The sequence below is a fragment of the Telopea speciosissima genome, chromosome 2, assembly GCF_018873765.1.
Source record: "Telopea speciosissima isolate NSW1024214 ecotype Mountain lineage chromosome 2, Tspe_v1, whole genome shotgun sequence".
NCBI lineage: Eukaryota > Viridiplantae > Streptophyta > Magnoliopsida > Proteales > Proteaceae > Telopea > Telopea speciosissima.
Window position 1 is genome coordinate 68,761,072 of NC_057917.1, and position 20,235 is coordinate 68,781,306.

The 20,235-nt window shown below is 40.5% G+C and overlaps 1 protein-coding gene across 3 annotated transcripts in view; it reads left to right on the plus strand.

Annotated features, from left to right (window-relative positions):
• Positions 1-20,235, plus strand: part of LOC122651978 (phospholipid-transporting ATPase 2-like) — a 127,642-nt gene that overhangs the window by 92,979 nt on the left and 14,428 nt on the right. Inside the window, exons 17-21 of one of the 3 annotated variants that reach the window (XM_043845580.1) lie at positions 1,898-2,029; positions 6,959-7,112; positions 15,459-15,576; positions 15,844-16,017; positions 16,173-16,224. In XM_043845580.1, the coding sequence (XP_043701515.1) occupies positions 1,898-2,029; positions 6,959-7,112; positions 15,459-15,576; positions 15,844-16,017; positions 16,173-16,224 (630 nt within the window). The remainder of the gene's footprint in view (positions 1-1,897; positions 2,030-6,958; positions 7,113-15,458; positions 15,577-15,843; positions 16,018-16,172; positions 16,225-20,235) is intronic. The other 2 variants (XM_043845581.1, XR_006331539.1) reach the window with 2 other exon arrangements.

A 20,235-nucleotide genomic window follows, 5' to 3' on the forward strand; every position in this document is an offset into this window, starting at 1 on the left:
CCAAGGCTGCCTGGAACCTCATCCGTATGAACGGCCCTTTGGCGCCTTGGCGCAAGCTGCTCTGGTTCAAGTTTCACATACCCCATCACTGCTTCACTGCTTGGAGAATCTTCACCAAATGCCTCCCAACTCAGGCTTTCCTCCGCTCTAGGTAGATCTCAGTCTCTCCTACTTGCTGCCTCTGCTGGAACAATATTGAAGACTTGGATCACCTCTTCTTTGACTGCCCTACAGCCTCAGCCATCTGGAAAGGAATCTTGTCCAAGTGTTGGCCTTCTCGCAGAAGAATTCTCCCTTTCTCAAGGGAATGGATCTGGATTGACATGACCTTTGCGGGTCTATCTATTGACATAGTAGGCAAATTAGCTTTTTGTGCAACTCTCAACCACATTTGGATGGAGCGCAATATCAGAAAATGGACCTCCAATTCTCGCTCCTACCAGAAGATTTGGGATTCCATTTCCTTCGAAATCAAAGCAAAGTTAATGCTAGCTCCTCCCTCTTGCTGCTCGGACACCCCAAGGAACAGGCTCATTGTTGATTCCTGGGGTTTATCTAATGTTTCTTTTGTTGCTACAGCTGGCCTTTTGCTAAGCTTGGGCTGTGCTTTCTATTTTTTCTTCCTCCCCTCAGGGTCCCTTGTTTTTTCTTCCTTTTGGTAATGAAATTCTTATTCACCAAAAAAAAAAAAAACATTCGTAAGCATATCACTGTGAAGTGTGAACCTCTTCAGGTGATGTAGAGATGTTGGCAGAGGGTTACTTGGCAGATCCAAGCCTTTAAAGGTCCCGTGCAAGTAGTAGAATTAGTCTCTGTTCTGGTCCCTGGTTTCCAGATTGATAGCAGAAGTTGCATTACTTCTTTTAGTTTTCCGTATTTATCTGTCTGTTTATTAGTTTTCTTATTTGTTAAGAGTCGTATGGGCCAGTGGGGCCCAGTGAGACAGAAGTCATTGGGTTTTCAACGGCCAATACAAGAGTTCTATTGGTGCTAGGATTAGTGGTAGCGTCTGGTTAGTGGTTATAATTCTGTTTAATAGCTTTATTTCTGTAGTCTTAAATACTTTTTTTTATACCCCTCTTAAGAGTTAGTATTGGAATTATTTTTGTCCAGTTCTTAGTAGGGTTTTATGGAGTTGTAACTTCTAAGGGTGTATTGTATTGCCGACCTGATATTTTATATCCTGTCAAAATTATGTTATTAGTGCAGCTTTGAATCTCTTTCCCTAAGTTTCTGATTTATTTCTCTGGTAATCTGCACAGCTAGATTTCATCAATGTTTCTTCTCTATGTTATCTGGGTTTGAAACAAAGTTCGCTATGGAGGGACAGAAAAGATGACTGTTCTGTCACAATGTTCCACTCTCTCTACATGGTTCTTAGATCGGTCTTGAATGAAAGTAGCAGCTTTTATTCACACACAAGTCTGATCGGTTAGTTCTCTACGCAAGTCCATGAGGGAAAAATCTGCAAAATCAGAACTTTGGTTGTCCTTTTTCTTTGGTAATGCCAGCCCCTTCTCAGTAGCCTGCAACATAAACCAGACTCTCCAAGAGATACAAGCGGCTACTCCGAAAAGGAGCTGCCTGATAATAGCACCCTGTCGTCCTTCTTGTGTCTTCAGAACCATCCACATTCAGGAGGTAAGTTCCCATGCGTGGGGAAGTAGGGCAACCCAACAAAAAATCCTAAAGGCTTTTCTAAATTGTCTCAATCCCCAACTGAGAATGTAAATGTTCTTAATTAGATCATTGATTATAGGGACTGAGTTTGTAGGATCTTTATGGCTGATGCTTGAGGATGAATGTGCCACAATTCTGTTTAGGCTTTTAAGGTTTTGGTATTATTTTCTTCTTTGAAGATATATAAGATCCTCTCACTGTTTCTCTTTGGCAACAGGATGTGGCATTTGTTGTTGATGGCTGGGCACTTGAAATTGTACTCAAGTATTATCGTGAAGCATTCACTGAATTAGCAATATTGTCGAGAACAGCTATCTGTTGTCGTGTGACACCATCACAAAAAGCCCAGGTGCTCTTCATATCTAGTTTGTGTTCTTTTTCTTTGTGCCATTTATCTAATAGAACATCAATGCTTCCCCTTCATTGTTACGGAAGATTGTCATTTGCAGTTCATGGCTACAGTGTTTCCTACCATAGTATATATTATTTTTTCTGGGGCTTGAGATGTACAGGACATAGTAGGATACCTGTTGGGAGTGGTCTAGATCTACTAGCATAGTTATCAAGGTGACACCTTGGTCACCTAGGCAGGCACCTTGCTGCCTTGTTTGTGTTGCCTTGAGTTTAGACCCTCTCGGCCTCTCCAACACCATGGTCACCTTGCCGCCTTGTTAACTATGTCTACTAGGTCAGACTCTCTCAATATATTAATACCGGTGCTCTGGTTCGTAGTTCTATTTGGAGGGTACTGAAATAGGTGTCTGAGTGAATAATATCTTCCAATTGAAGATGATGGAATTCCTTAGCCATTGGTGCAAATGTCAGTCTAAACAATGGATGACAAGATGGGAATGGAAGAATGTTGGAATATGTACTCCAGAATACCGTGGGGGTATTCTGGTCCTTTTGGGGTAGTTTTTATGTTATTAAGTGTAAGTCGGCTATGTGGGTTTTAGTCCCACATCGCCTATTTTAGTCTCTTGTAACTTTCCCCTCTATTATAAATAGAGGGGCTTACCTATCAATTAAAATAAGCAATTATTCAAGTATTTACAACTTCCATCTTCTCTTCTCTATTTTCTTCTCTCTAGAGTTACTGGTTACAGGTCCTAGGTTTTCTACATGGTATCAGAGCTATTGTAACCAGTACTAATTCTCTCTATCATAGCCGTTTTGAGAGTCGTTTTAAGTTTGGTTTGAAGAAGGAAACCCTAGTTCATAAAAGAAGAAGAACTGGGGTTTCGTGTGATGAATCATACATATTTGATTTGACGGTTTGCTGGTCGTGGTGTTTATTCTACCGCATGGATTGTCTGGTTTCTGCTATCGATTTTGGGGTTCTGAAATGGCTGAATATGAAAATATGTGTTCTCTTCCTTTTCTCCCCTCTGTTTTGGGTCATTGCCTGTGATTTCCGTTGTGCACAAGGTAGGAGAAATGCCTAGGAGTCCCATCAGCATGATAGGCATTGTAACGGAGTTTCTCGATAGATTCCTCGAAGCGGTAGGGAAATCCAATCGGCGTGAAAGCGTGATGGACGCATCGGTGAGCAACCAAGCCAGGAAGAGACGAACGGGATCTAGCGGCTGCGTAGGGCGATTTCCATGTCGGAGTAGCGTCGATGACACTGGACATAGCCGACGGGGGAGGAGAGACTTTTTTCACGTATTTGGGAAAGAGAAAAGCTCTAATCTTCAACGGAAAAGAAGCCGCTACTAGTGCCGCCTTGTCTCGGCACATACTCACTCGATCATATTCCTCCATGATATTAGCAAGATCCTCATCTGAGGTAATTGACACCAAGGCGTCTAGATCTTCCGTCGGCAACTGACATCTTAGACTTATAGAGTATCCACACAACTCTCCAAGCTTCACCAATAGTTCTGCAAATGAGATGGAACGATCAACGGCGAGGACTCTGATCTCTCCTCTGACGTAACGAAGCTTGCCGTCGGGATAACGGGGGAGAATCTTGCCACCGTAACTACAGAGGAACTTCTTGTTGTTAGCTTTGACAGCGACGTCCATGGAACCTGGACGACTTCCGACCATGCTTCTCTAGGGTTCTCGGGATCAGGAGCAGCTTTTCGAAGTCACTAAAAGAGTTTACGAGGTAAAGTTCGAACATCAAAAGGAAAACCAAAACCAGAAAAAAAAAATATTGGAATCTTTGGTAAATCCTACTTTATTGCCTAGTGTTGCTCCTCTGTCAACAAGTTTTACGCTTGCTTTCAGAAACCGTAAGGAAGAAAGATACAATTTTTTGGTGTTTACACTCAAGGCCAACCCTTTAAAAATATACAAAAGTTGTTCTTTCCTGAAGTTATTTCTGATTTGCCCCTATATTCTCTGAAATTCCTACTCTGTCCTTCCCTCTTGAATTTAATGCCCATTATATCCTTGTTTTGTTACAATTTTCTTAATGGGTTTTTAAATTTACATTATTTACAAGATTGCCACTCTCCATAGCCATTATTTTACTTATTGCATCCCATTGCTTTTTGTTTACCAAAAAGCCGCTTGGAAAATTCTGGCTATTTATGGAACTGCCATTATCTTTTAATATATTCTCCTATTTGACTACCCAATTGACCCTTAAAAATTCTGATTTATTACCAGTTTTCCCTTTGGCTTGGATTGTATTTAAAAGTGGATTTCCACCAAATTACAGCCATACCATCTTTTTTACCAACACCATTCCCTTTCAATAATTTTAATTCCCTTCATATCCCATACCTTTGGTATTTACCCATAACACCTTTGGAAACTTCTGGTAAATTATAATTTTGCCATTCCTTCCTTTTTAATTACCCATAGCACTTTTAGAAAATTCTGGAATATTATGTTTTTGCCCTATCTTTTACATTATCTCTGTTATGTCCACGTGTACTACACGTAAGGGGGGGATTATATACAGTACACCTGCAGACATTGTAGAAGCAGAACTTGCAGGAACACTTGGTGCAAAGCATAGACGATCAGACTTTTCACCATTGCCAATGGGTATCTACTTTGTTATTGGGTTGAGTTTGCCGTAAGGGGGAGATTGAAGTATTGAAATATTGAAGATATTTGGTTGTTGCCTATTTGAGGACTTTCGATTGGGTTGATACAGTTTTTTTTCCGTTGCCTGATTCAATTTGTTTTCGTTACTTGCTGCTCTAGTTATTTCACTTCAAGATTGTATATCATTGTCACATTCTGAGATTCATCACTAGATAGCTATTGAAGGTCGTTGAAAGCTGCCTTTTTTGGAAGACATTCCAGTCCCGGTTTGCTGATCATGTCTGTCCAAGTTTTGAAGATCTATTTTTCAAGTTCTGGAAGGTTTATTTCGGAGCTACATTCATATGTCAAACTGGATTCTGCTGCAACTTTGTTTGTTTTCCCATTTTGTTCAAGTTGGGCATTAGTACTTTGTATGCGCCAACTTGAGGGGGAGTGTTAGCATTATTATGGAGTTCTTTTTCCTTTAATTCAAGCTGGATTTTCTTTCTTTAATTATTTGTTAATCCAGCTTGAGGGGGAGTGTTGGAATATGTACTCCAGAATACCATGGGGGTTTTCTGGTCCTTTTGGGGTAGTTTTTATGTTATTAAGTGTGAGTCGGCTATGTGGCTTTTAGTCCCACTTCGCCTATTTTAGTCTCTTGTAACTTTCCCCTCTATTATAAATGGAGGGGCTTACCTATCAATTAAAATAAGCAATTATTCAAGTATTTACAACTTCCATCTTCTCTTCTCTATTTTCTTCTCTCTAGAGTTACTGGTTACAGGTCCTAGGTTTTCTACAAAGAACCACTGCATGTGTTGTGCCAAAATTCAATTTTCAAGGTGGTTCATTAAGTGAGTCTAGAGAAGTCCTCATCCAGGGACCTTAAGGCTCATGTTTCATGGTTTCCAACATAGAACCTGACTTAGGGCTGATTTGGTATGATTTCAATTTCAATTTCAGATTGTTTTCATGAGAAGGTTAACAAATAGATTTTTGGTCAAGAAATTGATATTGTTTTGGTTGCATCAATCTGAAATATTTAAAGAATAAGAAATTCATTTGGCAGTTCAATTTCTAAGAATAGGTTTTCTAAATTTCTTGGGAGAGGGTGGTGGTGGTGACAAATTACATTGATCTTGCTTTCATTTCTTTTAAACGTGTCAAATGTTTACCCCTGTTATTAACAAATGCTCCTTAAAGTGGGGCGCAGAATAGTTCAATTTCAATATTGAACCAGGTCCTCAGCTATTTCACTATTTCAGATGAAATTGATTTTAATTTCTCATAAACAAGGTGAAATAATCATACCAAACACCATAATTTCAATTTATGACCCCGTGAAATTGAAATAGAAATCATACCAAAACAGCCTTGGAAGTAGAAATTAATGTACTTTTTTTTTAGGTTTTAATACAACTTTTCAGGTCTGGTTGCGGGTGGATTGCAACCTGAACAAAACAATCTGGTGGCTATACATGAAGAGTAGCAGATTTTGGAGATTATTTGACTGATGGTGATGAACTTGGACATTAAGGATTGGTTTGGGATCCTTCCTGTAATGTTCCCTGAACATTGCATTGGCGGGATGTTCTGGGAACAATCCCAAACCGACTGAAAATAAATTCGACATAAGCATTCAAATATATTTTAGATTTATTTGCAGAAACCACATCTATTTTTTGCTATCTTACCAAGTCATAATATCTGGAGGGTTCATACCACAAATCCAATTGGAGACACACACACAGAGAGAAGGCTTCTATTACGGCAAATTCCTGATAACCACCTATATAAAGCTTTGCAGTCCATCTGGCCCAGAAATAGACGCCCCCTCCCCTTCCCCCGGGAGTGGCTTTGGCTTGACAGGTCTTTTTCTGGTTGCTCTATATGTGATACTGTTGGCAAGCTTGTGTTTGGCGCAGCTATCTCCCACATCTGGATGGAGTGGAATCTTCGTAGATGGATTTCCAACTCCCGGTCCATTGACCTGATTTGGAAAGCCATCTTTTTTTATGTCACCTCTAGACTGCGCATGCTTTCTCATGGTTCTCTCATAGACTCCCCAAGGAACAGGCACATTGTTGTTTCCTGGGGCTTAGATTCCTCTATCTTTGGCCCTCCTAGTCAGGCCTCCTAGGCTTGTGGTTTGAGCTTGTATAGTTCCCCCCCCCCCCCTTTCCCCCTCCCCCTTTTTCTGGTCCCCTCTCTTTGGGGTTTGGTAATGAATTTTTATTCACCCAAAAAAAAGAAATGTAGTTTCATGTTTATATTTTATTCTATGCAGCTTGTGAAACTGTTGAAGTCAAGTGGCTACAGAACATTGGCTATTGGTGATGGGGGAAATGATGTGAGGATGATACAACAGGCTAATGTAGGGGTGGGAATTAGAGGGAGAGAAGGCTTGCAGGCAGCAAGGGCAGCTGATTATAGCATTGGCAGTAAGTTACACCAACGCTTGGATTGGTTCTCATGAACTTTATTTCATTGAAAGACATCTATGCTTGTTTGTTTGCTGTAGGAAGGTTTGCTAAACTTCATGGAACCTGCTTTACGAAGATTTCTAACTATAAATCCACATTACCATTTACTGAATTAGAACATTAGAAAACAATGTTTTCTAATACCTAATGCAGTGCTAATCTCGAACCAGTGAGATCCAGTGGGAGATCAGTTTGCGACAGAATTGCAAGGACAAACCAGATTAGGAGAAAAATAAATGGCTTAATCAAGTTGTTGGATTATATGGGCCAGAATACCGTGGGGGTATTCTGGACTTTTTCCCATATTATTATGTCTTTTATTATGTCTCTCTTGTAAGTGGTTTAGTCCCACATTGCTCATGTAACTATGTTCTCTGTTCTTTCATGATTATAAATAGATGTGCTTGGGTGATAATTAATCATCCAAGCCTTACTCTAATTCTGAATCTGTCTACATGGTATCAGAGCAGATTTCGAATTAGGGACCACCTCCCTTTTAATTTCAGCTTTTTCTCTTCTCTCTTCTCTCTCTTCTTCCTTGTTCTCCATTCCCACATAGGGCAGCACTGATGAGGTGATCATTAGATCCAATTGCTGCCCCCATCACCTCATTACAATGATACACTATTCTGCTCGATAGGAACCAGCCACACCTGCCTACGATATTTGGATCTTCAATTTTTTTTGGATTGCTTCTATTACACTTACAAGGAATCAGTTCCTCCCTTTGAAGGCCACGAACTGCAGCAGGATTGCCCCTTTTGGTTCAGTTCTTATCTCACAGTTTTTGAAGACCTCCTTGAGATCGATTCCACCATCACAAGGTTTTTTTTTTCAAAACCCTGACACCTATCGATCTTGGGGTTGCTGCTGTCTATTGCTTTTGATTTTTTGAAGGGTGCTTCTCCAATCATAAAGGCTACCTCGACTTCAGTTCCAGCCACTTCCCTACAGTTTTTTGGCTCATTATCCTCTACATCGATTTCAGCAAATCAGGGTTTTTTTCAAAACCCTGACAATATCGATCTAGGGGTTCTACTTGGCTGCTGTTTCTGATTTTTGGAGACATATATACTCCCATTGAAAGGGGATTCTCCTCCAATTTTCAGCCCTTAACTTGAAGGAATTTATTGGGTTTCTCTCCGTGCCGTATGGATGATTTCGCCAAGTCTACGCCTACTTCAGATCAGCCACTTCATGATGGCCAAAGCAAGACAGACTACCACAATTTTCCACCCAATCCTATTAAACTAGATGGCTCAAATTACCTTCTATGGTCCAGATTTGCCTCCTTTGCCATTGCTAGCCATGGTCTCACCAGCCATATTAATGGCACCAGTGTTATGCCAGATGAACAAGGACCTGCTTAGGAAAGGTGGCTTGCCAATAATGGTGTTCTCATGTCCTACATGATTGGTTCTATGACTTCAGATTTGTAGCATAACTTTCTTCTCCTTGACACAGCCTCACAAATTTGGGCTGCTTGCAAGGAAACCTATGGGCAGCTTGGCAATGATGCCCAAGTATATGAACTCCGGAAGAAGGTCCTTCACACCACTCAGGGAGAACTTTCAGTTTCCAAATACTATGCTACTCTACGCAGTCTGTGGCAACAATTGGACCACTTCTTTGACTTTCACCCTACTACAGTTACTGACATTGCTTCCTATAAGAAGCATGTGGACAAGATCAGGGTATATGATTTTTTGGCTGGCTTAAATGTGGAGTATGATCAGATTCGTGTTCAAGTGTTGGGCCATACGCCTTTTCCCACACTTGAACAATTTTATGCCTTGGTGTCCTCTGAGGAAAACCGTAGGGCTGCCATGTTGCACCCACCTATTACTGGCAGATCAGCCCTCAAGGCTGCTGCCCCGGCTACTCCTGCACCTGTTGGCACTGCTTCTCTTGGGGATTCTACTACAGGGACTGTTGTTTGTGAGCACTGTCACAAACCCTACCACACCAAAGAGAAGTGCTGGAAACTTCATGGGAAACCGGCTGACTTTGAAGCTAAAAGGGCTGCCAAGACAAAGATAAAGACAAAGACCAAGGCCCATCAAATTGAGACTGTTACTACAGCCCCTGCTACTGACACTGGTCTATCCCAAGATGATCTGCAGACACTCCTACGTATGCTAAGGTCTTCCGCTGCTGCTGCCTCTACTACATCAGCTACTGCCAACTCTTCTGCTCCTTCAGGTTCACACTTTGCCCGGTCAGGTATTCCATTTGGAGGTCATTGTGCTTTTGTAGCTTCCCATCTTTGGATCATAGATTCTGGAGCTACAGATCATATGACCGGTTCCTCTAGTCTGTTTCACAGATATTCTCCCACTTCTGGGAAAGACAAGGTCAAAGTGGCTGATGGTTCCCTTTCTTCCATATCTGGAAAAGGAATCATCAACTGCACTTCCGCTCTTCCCTTGTCTTCTGTTTTGCACATTCCTAATTTTACTACTAACCTTCTTTCAATTAGTAGTATTACTCGTGATCTTAACTGCAAAGTCACTTTTTTTCCTTCTCATTGTGTGCTTCAAGATCTGGAATCTGGGAAGATGATTAGATTGGGTAAAGTGTACGATGGACTGTACCTGCTTGATGACGGTCGCTTCTCTCCACCACCATTACCTTCTCCGCTACACCAGAACTCCTTGGTCTCTTCTGAACTCTACCAGTGGCACTCTGGGTTAGGTCACCCCCCCTTAGGAATTTTAGCACATTTATTTCCTAGTTTGGTCACCCTACATACTAAGGATGACTTTTTTTGTGAGGCTTGTGTTCTGGCCCATATAACTCAACACAAGTCAATTTTGATCAGCCTTAAATTTAGGTCGAATGCTCAAAATAATAGGTAGAGCAGGTCTGAGAAATATGATTTAATTCTTACAGCTGGCTTTCCACTTATGTAAGAATCCTGTTGCTAGTAGGAATTGAACAATACTGCAGAATTGATGGGTGAGTGATGCAGATCAAATAGATGGATCTGCTGGTGGTGGGATTTCAGATTGCATGTTTGATAGAAGAGAAGAGAGATGCTAAATCATGGGAGAGGGAGAGAGAGAGTTCATTCAATCAAATCATGGGGACTGCTAACAGCCTTACATATATTTATAGGAATCAAACCTTATCTAAAAAGCAAATAATTAAAAGAAAAAATAAAGTAGGAATCTCCAGCCACAAGCTTTGTTGGAAGAATTCTTGAATGACTCAAACTTCCTAAAAACAAGGATAAACTATTAATTAAATTGCTCCATATGCAAGCTAAGTTTGGAGTGTCCTTAAACAACTAAAATACTGAATATAAAGATAGTTTTTAAAAGGAAACAGGACTGGGCATAACACAGGCTCAATAAACAACTTAATAATAATAAAAATAAAAGGAAATAAAGTCCTAATACTAGCCCACGATTTATTTTAGAATCAAGAATGTATGTAAATAGTTAGTGTGCATCTTGAGGAATGTCAACAGCAGCCGCTGCCCTGGCTCGAACAACTAGACGCTTCTTCAACAAGCTGATCTCAGTCATTGTATAGGAAGAGCATGAAGACGAGCCACCGATGATGGAGGACAAACTGGCACCAGTTGTCGTTGAAGAACAACCCGCGGAAGATAATAAACTAGTTGATCTTTTGATTGAGCCATTCGATTTTGTGTTTCCAAATTGTGGCTCCAACAACGATTTTCTTGTTGTTGATTTTGTACCGTTGAATCATGGTTTGATCGTTGATTACGTTGGGTCAAGGAGGAAGGTGGTTGGTCTTGCGTTCAAGATTCACCCGTAATACAAAATTCAAGGGTGAGTTTTTTCCAACAAGAGGAGAATGATGAAAGTGGGTGATACAGGATAGAGTTCCTGAATTTCAGGACCTTTTTTTTTTTAAATAAAAAATTCATTACCAAGGGAAAGAAGAGGGGAGGGAACAAACAATACAACAAACTTACAAGACCCTGCCTTACAGAAGGAGGGAGGCAGGGGCTTGCAAAAGAAAAGGGGATGAAATTAGCCTTACATTAATGTCACAATCATGGGGCCTAAGTTTACTGTTGTTGTTGTTGTTGTTGTTGTAGTGAAGGATTATTCTGCTGGAACTGTTGATCGATAGAATACTCAAAATAGAGCTTGCGATTTGTCTTGAAGAAGTTTTCTTGCTGAGATCCTGCCTGGGGTGAGGTCTTGTGACTTAGCCTTCCACTAATGTCACAAGATTACCACCGACAAAAAAAGAGCATCCCAGTGCACAAGGCTCCCGCTACTGCAGGGTCTGGGAGGGGCAAATGTACACAGCCTTACCACCCCTGCTTCGCAGGAAAGGCTGTTTCCAAGTTTTAACCTGCAACCAACAGGTTGCAATCGCGTAATCTGAAGAAGACTAAAGCATATAAATGTATAGTCTACACCAGATGCCAAACACTAACTTATTTTCAACAAGTTTCTCGGAGGATTTACAAGAAAAAGAAAAGGTTGCCTCTATTATAAGCATCTAATAACTGCTTGCATCATGAAAAGAAGTGTGTAATGACTACTATATAAAAAACTGAGTCTAATAGTTGATGTGCGATCGTTGGCAGGACCAGCCTAACCAGCATCAGAGTAACCCACAATATCAGTTGACCATGACATCAGTAATCATACCTTTCCCGGGAGTACCTTTAAGATATCTTAAAATGTGACAAGCAGCATCCCAGTGAGCATATTTAGGGTTCTCCATAAATTGACTAATAACTCCAACAAAAAAGGAAATATTGGGACGAGTAACAATCAGATAAATAAGCTTTCCAACCAATCTTTTGTACTAATGTTTATCCATAAAATCTTTGTCATCACACGCCCCAAGCTTTAGATTAGGATCCATAGGGTTATCAACGGGATTACAGCCCAACATGCCAGTCTCAAAGGGAAGATCAAGCACATACTTCCTCTGAGACAAACTGACACCCTTCTTGCAATGAACAACTTCAATTTGTTAGAAATACTTGAGCGTCCCTAAGTTCATCTGAAAATGCTAGTGTAGATATGCCTTGTCATCTTCAATGCTAGAAGATTCATTACCAGAAATAATACTATCATCAATGTACAGAACAAAAATGACGACTCTATCTCGATGACGATGAACAAATACAGAGTGATCAGAGAAGCATTGAGTGAACGTGAACCCATAACCACCAATAACTTTATTGAACTTAATCAAGTTAAGCACGGGGAGATTGTTTCAGCCCATAAATAGCCTTGTGAAAACATAGTTTGGACACATTCTCCCACTAAGCAACATACCCAAGAGATTGCTCCACATACACTTTCTCAAGATCACCATAAAGAAAGCATTTTTTTATAACTAACTGAAACAGAGGCCAATTAAGATTAACGGCCAAGGAGATAAGAACACAAACAGAATTTAGACAAACCACTGGAGAGAATGTCTCAAAATTGTCGACGCCATATGTCTGAGTATATCCTTTGGCAACCAAGCAAGCTTTCAGCCGCTCAACTGAACCATCAGTAGGTACTTAACTTTGCACACCCAACGACACCTCACAAGCTCCTTTCCTGGGCGGGTAAGTCAGTAAGAGGTCATGTCTAACAATCCAACAAGGCATCCATTTCTACATCTATTGCATTTTCCAACCAAGATCATAGTTGTCACAGCGTCTAGGCGACCCAAAGCGTTGGAGAGGGTCCAAAATTGAGGCGACACCAACAAGGCGCCTGCCTAGGTGCTTGGACACCTAGGTGACGCCTTGACAACTATGACCAGGATGTGACTATGCTTCCTGGTACTTAATAGACACAAACACAGTGGATAAAGACAAAGCAAAGTTGCAAAGTAAACACTAATAAATTTAGAAACAGGATAATCAAAATTAGACTTTTGATTACAAGTCTGAATACCTTTACGAAGAGTAACTGGCAAGTCAAGAAAGGAAGGATCCCCAGGCAAAGATTCTAATGAAGTAGAGGGTAATAAAGGATAATTTGAGGCCGTTGTAGTTGATTTGGGACGACGCTTCTAAACTTGCAATTTCTTAGGTGGAGAACTAGTAGTGGGAGAGTCAGTAAGAGGAATAAGTGCAGGAATAGGTGGAGGAATAAGAAGATCAACATCCATCTAACGACTCTCAGCAGAAAAATATGGTGTAGTTCCAAAAAAGTTAACATCAGCACTGAGAAAGTGCTGAGGCGTAATAGGATCATAATACCGATAACCATTCTGAGTGCGAGCATATCCAAGAAACACACACCTGGTAGCACGTAGGAATAATATATCAAGACCAAGCCAAAGGTTGTGAACAAAACATGTACAACCACACACCCATGGGGGTAAACCAAACAAAGATGTGGGAAAAACCCCAAAGAAAGGAGATTGGTTATCAAGATTTATGGAGATTATATTTTTACTTATAAATATAATATGATCAAGGTTCAAGATTTCGGTTTCGACTAGGATTTCGACCCTATTTGACCGAAATATACCGGTCAAAATGGCTGAAATGACACCAAAATGGCCGAAATATGGTCCATTTTGGTGAAAAAACTGAAACATTGAAGACCCCTCAATTCGCATGTCATTTAGTTTCGACAAGTGTCGAAAGAGAAATGTGTCGTCGAAATTTTGACATTTAGGTTTGAAATTTCAAACTATGTGTATAATAACTTTTATTCTTTTAGCAGATATAAACCTAGAATTGAGAGAAAGTAACACAAAATGCACTTGAAAATAATTCATCACGTCAAATAGGATCTCGAAAAAAGAAAATTGCTAATTCTGAAAGGATTTGAGTTCCTTGATGATGCAAGACAAGGGTGCCTACACCAAGTTGATACATGACATATCTAAGAAAATTATTTATTTTTTATCCATTTAAATTTTTAGTGAATTATCAACATTAATCTACTTAAAAATGGGGGAAAATTGAAACAAAATGATAATGTTTGTTGAAAATTGTAATAAAATGCATTAAAGTAACTAGATATCTATTGTTATTCCTTATTTACTCTGATTATGCTAAAAAACAAGGATTCTTTATGTATTTAAAGATTGAGAGAATGTTTCCTGTCCGGAAGCATAGCCTATGCCGACAGGAAACACCCAATGAGTGCCCCCAGACAAGAATCATTTCAGAGGGCAGAGAGGTCATTTCAGAGGATGGGAGAAGAGAGAAGGGGAGAGCTAACGGAGGCTACGCTCCTGGACAGGAATAATTTCCCCTTTAAAGATTTATGTTCTTTTCTTATGTACACAACCTCTCAGCCTTATCCCAACTTTATTTTCTTATGTATGTGTATATATTTCCTGAGTTCCAGCATGTCCATTTGAATCTGTGATGACGTTTCTTGAGATCGCCTTGCTGATTTCCCCATCAATTCAATGTTTTATTCCTTGTGTATTATAATTCCGAAGTTGAGCCAAACGTAGTGGTATTCACACCGAAAGTAATGCTTAAAAACTTGGGAAGTGGGAACTGCTTGCACATTGCAGACTCAACTTAAGCCACTAATATACAATAAAGACAACTCAAAACTGTGTTTGGACATAAATGACAATATAAGACTAGAATAGAGTAAAATATATTAACTATGCTTAAAACCTTTAAAACCTAACAAAATGAAGAGTTTAATGCCAAATTCTCTAAACACCCAATAATCTCAGCTAGGAGAATTTGAAAAATCTCAGTCTGGAACCCAATGGATACCCTACATTACCACCCACTACCCAGCATGCTACTGGTTCCCTAGTGATGTTTCTTCAACCAAGCTCAATTATAATGATGTTGAGACAAGGGTCGAGCAAAATGAAGGGTGGGCAATCAGGAAGCTATACACACACAGAAGCTGAGATTAAGACATTGAGACGAATGAATTGTGAAACTAGAAATCAGACTATAAATGAATGCATGTTGTTGTCACCTTTTCTTAGCATCAAGAGGTGACCGCTGAAAATATAAGGTAAAGATGGCGCAGATGGTGCTATCATGCGTGGCAAAGACAAATGACTTTACCAGTACGAGTGGTATGGTGTAAGAAGTACATAAAAGGACAAAGGACAAAAAGGATTTGAGTCAAGATAGTGAGAGAAGGGCTGAGGACTCATGGAGATATGGAGATATGGTGTTAGAGTGAAAAGGCAAATCATAATTTGTGTAGTGGAGGTTAACTTTACTATTGTACTTTTTATTTCGTTATTTATTGATTTTTTTGTCTGTTTTCTGCTATGCATATAAATTCAAAGTTAAAGCATCTTTTGGATATATTTTGGTGGCCATAAGTTCAAGCATTTAGGTTGGCTGACTTCATTGTTTTGCAGAGTTCAGGTTTCTTAAAAGGTTGATACTTGTCCATGGTCGTTATTCATACAACAGGACAGCATTTCTCTCCCAGTATTCCTTCTATAAATCTCTAAAGATATGTTTTATCCAGATCCTGTAAGTTCTGATATATACATTTTTCCCTTTGCGTTCCTTCTCTTTGCCAATGGTGTGTTTGGATATGCTTCTGGAAGCAGCTTTTCATCTTTACATGAGAGGGCAGGGAGGGAGGAATTAAATAAATCGCTACAACTTTTTGCTTGTGGAAGCCTTTAACATTGATTCCAGAATCTTAACAAAATGTATCCATATTTTGACCACTGCTCCTGATGACTTCATATTTGATTCAATGTGGTTCTCAAACTAACACTAGAACAATTTCAGTTTCTCTTTCATTTCAGGTGTCTCTGGAACCAGCCTTTTTAATTCTGTCAGTCTGATGGCATATAATGTTTTCTACACTAGCGTCCCAGTTCTAGTCAGTGTCCTTGACAAAGATCTTAGTGGAATAACAGTGATGCAACACCCACAAATCCTCTTTTATTGCCAAGCAGGAAGGTTGGTTATGTTTATTCATTATCTGCTGTCTAATTCAATTTAAAAGAAATTCATAGGGAATACCACATTTGTTGGACTGTGAAGCTAGGTTGTTTACTGCCTTCCTTTCATAGATTTGCTGCTGATCATTGGACTAAGAGTCATTTTTGAACCAGGCTTTTGAATCCAAGCACCTTTGCTGGATGGTTTGGGAGGTCTCTTTTCCATGTGAGTGCAGTATTTTGGAACTTTTTCCATTTTGGTGATTGTTAAAACATACCTGCTAGCATTGAAACCCCGCTTAGAAGTTTAGAAATTACAAAGCAAAATGTCTTGAAAATCTGGTCTATGAAATGTTCTGAAACCCGGTATTGATGACCAAGACTCAGTTTACTGGTTCAGCTGGTGTTCAAGATTGCTGACATATGAAACTATGTGTGTCAAAGCATGGGAATGAAAATTTTCAGAATAGCAACTGTGGGCTTTCAATACCCTTTTATAATTACTCTACTTGACTTTCAGCCCTTTCATCAAATGGTTGCTTGTTCTTGCAACAGCCAAATATACTTGGGAAAAATTCTGACTACTGCCTAGTGATGCAGGTTTATCACCAAATTGGGCTTCTTTCCCTAGAAATAAGTGTAGGGTTGGGTTATAGACATGTTGGGCCTTTGATCCCATGGGTTTTCTATGTAATAGGCCACTTTTATGGGTCTAAAATATGGGTACTAAGGTTACATACGGGATTAGTTAGTAGATTTTTTTTTTTATTTGATTAGTGGTCATGTGATCACTTAAGTGATCATGTGACTTGATTAAGTGGTCATGTGACTATTTAATTGTTATTTAAGTTGGGTTGGATTAGGATTCTATAAGCCCAGCCATGTTTTGAATCTATTTCCTTTGTTATTTCACTTTTCTAGTCAGCTTAGGTTACCTAATAGGTCAAGGATTGAGTTAGGCCTTTCCTTTTAAGTGGAGGAGTCTATTTTTGAGTCTTTTATACAAGGTTGTAGGGTGGGCAAGCATGGAACACGAATTTTGATATTAATGAAAGCTTTTGTTGCTCTTCTTCTCCATTGAAGATTTTTGTCTTGTATTTGATCAAGGCTTGTGGGATCGGTGTTTGATCCGACTGACACCTTGCGGTGGGAAGCCCGGGTGGTTCTTTGAAGCTCTCCTTCAAGTTCTAGTTCAAGACTTAATTTTATTCAAGTTTCAACTTCCAACAAGCTGCTGCCAAAGAGTTTCTGCAACAACAGTAAGTTAGAAGGGATCCCCATCCCCTCCATTCTTCTTCTAATCCTCTACAGCCCAAACCCTAGCTTTCCCCTTTTTTATTTTCAATTTCCCATAACCTAAAATCTTCACAGACCTAACCAGCCAGCAAAATCCCTCCTTTTTTAGATCAAACTCTCCACCCATGCCGCTATAGCACTCGATCCAAACCCTAGCCCAATCCTCCCACTCAAACCCTAGAAAACCCCACTTTTATTAAACCCTATAAACCCTAATTTCTGCCCAGTCCAAACCAACTGTCAGAACAGTCTACAAATCTGATCGATTATCTCTCATACCCTCGTAAGAAAACCATTCAAGTTTGGTTAACTTCTGACCAGCCAAACCCTAGAAAACCATCTTTTCTTCTTTTTCAAAACCCGAAACCTTAAACCTAACTTCTGCTCATCAAAACATCTCAGGACCTTCACTGATAGACTCCCCTACACCTGCCTAGCATAACCAACACCTCAAACCCTAACCCTAACCCTAATTTTGACCTAAACCATATTTTGACCTAATCGGATCACCAATTCATATCAGATCCTGGTTTACTGGCTCCTAGTTGGTCTCCTACCAATCTAGGACTACATTACCTAGGATTGTTTATTTTGGACTACCAAACTTGCCCGTGTGGCCATGGGTGCATAATGCACCTGTAAAACAGATTTTCCAAATTGTTGTACTAAAGCCATAACATCAAGATACCTTCGACGCATATCTCTTGGTCCTCCAATAAAAGATGTGGGTAAAACAATCTTTGTCCCAACTTGATCACCTCTTATTTCTTCAGCTAAACACTATCAACTATCCCTTGATATAATTCTCTAGGATATTTGACTACGTTGATCAATAAAAATCCAATCTCGTTGCTTCAATCTTTGTTCTTTTTTTTTTTGGGGGGGGGGGGTATAGATGAACAATGCCCCCCTAGAACCGTATAGGAGGTTTTCTCCTCGTACGGCTCGAGAAAGAATGATTGAATTTATGTATTTTAGTGTCAATTTGATTTTAGTTGTTTTTTTATTCTTCCTCCCCGAAAAAGAAAAAAAAAAAGAAATAATTCATTACCAAAACCCCAAAAGGTGGGGAAGTACACAAGGGGGGAAGGGGGAAAAGGGAAAGAAGGAGAAGTCTAAACACAACTCCTGACCCTTTTTTTTTTTTTTTAACCCGAATATTACCTGGGACCCGGGCCAGCCCCTAAAATTTTATTAATATCCAGAAATAATCAAAGAATACAAGGGGGGGACATTCCACCTTACCCCTACCCACGGAGCCCAGCCACACTAGGCCTCACAAGAACAAGCTATTCCCGACCCAAGAAAACATGAGAGAACGCATAAAATCTATCTCCTCAGCATAGGCAGACCAGCCTTGTTCTCCCGAAGGATACCATGAATCACACCCCTGGGCAAGCAAGATTTGCCAACCAATCAGCCGTACTATTACTTTCACGATAAGTAAAGGACACATAAGCCCGAGTGGATGAGACTAAGTCCAGGACCTCCCGAAACCAATACCAACCCTTCCAAAGGTTACACCTCCTATGGTTAACCATTCCGACAATGGCAGCGGAGTCCGAGTTAACCACTAAATAAAGGAAACCTAGTTCCTGGCAAAGATGCAAACCATCCCTCAAAGCCCTTAACTCTACAATCGAATTGGTGCACACACCATAAAAGTTAGCAAAGGCCGCTAGGGCCACACCATTTGAGTCCCTAATGACCCCTCCACCACCTCCATCCACATTCAGCTTTATAATGGCGAAAGGAGGACACCAATACACTGGAACAGGCCGAGCTGGCTTGGAAGCTGGAGCCACAAGGCCAAAACACTGTAGTATTAGGCTTTCTCTAGAGGACTCCTTCCGACCCACCTTGGTTGGCAAGGGGGTTTCTTTCTCCCAGACTTTAATGCGCTCAACTATTGACATGGCAGTATGCCTGACTTCCCCATGCCTTCTATTGTTTCTCTCCTTCCATAACTCCCAAACTATCAAAGAGGGTAGGATCCCTGTGATATAGGCACTTAAGCTGTTCCAGCTAGCCGATTCCTGCCAAAGAGTTATTTGGCCTTTGACATCCTGTGAGGGAATAGAACATACATAAAAAATGCGAGTGAAATAGTCCCACACCTTGGAAGCTGTACCGCCAGAGACCAGGCAGTGATCAGTAGTCTCCCTCCTTGGATTCCCACAGCAGCTGCATTTGGAAGCCAGGGGGATGCCAACCGCCATCAAAGAGTCATCGGTGGGGATTCTCCCATTGAGGAGCTGCCACGAAAAAAAGGCTACCTTTAGTGGCATCGACTGGTTCCAAATCCACTTAGCATAGGATACCATAGCGGAGCCATCCCGCACTGCATTCCAAACTGATCTAGTTGTGAAACGACCATCACTAGAAGGGGCCCAAACTAACACATCTTCTCTGTCAGAAAGGGTAAAGTTACCCAGAGTAATGCTATCTCTAATCACGGCTGAATCAATGTGATTAAGAATGTCTTGCCTCCAAGTGCCATCTTCCTCCAAAGCATCCTTGACACACAGCTCCGTATCAACCAGGAGACCATTATCAACATAGTCAAGCAGAGGTTCCACCCCAGCCTAGTTATCAAGCCAGAAGGAGATATTGGCAGAGCCAAGCACCCATCTAGAATTTTCCATATAAAACCCCTTGAAAGCCAGAGTGTTACGCCACGATTTGGATCCAATCCCAATCGACCCAACTAAAGCCACATGTAACTTTTTGAAGAACTTTGCCCCTGAAGTAATCACTCCAAAGGCAGCGATCCAAAACAGCTCTCCAAAGGCCCTTAAGCCTGAGTGAGAGGCCAACATCCTCCAGTAGCCTAACCCCCAAGCCCCCTTCATCAATCGGCCTACAAACCTTCCTCCAACATACCCAATGCCTGCGTTTTCCCCATGAGGAAGGGACAGGAGACTAGATCAAGGACGTAGGT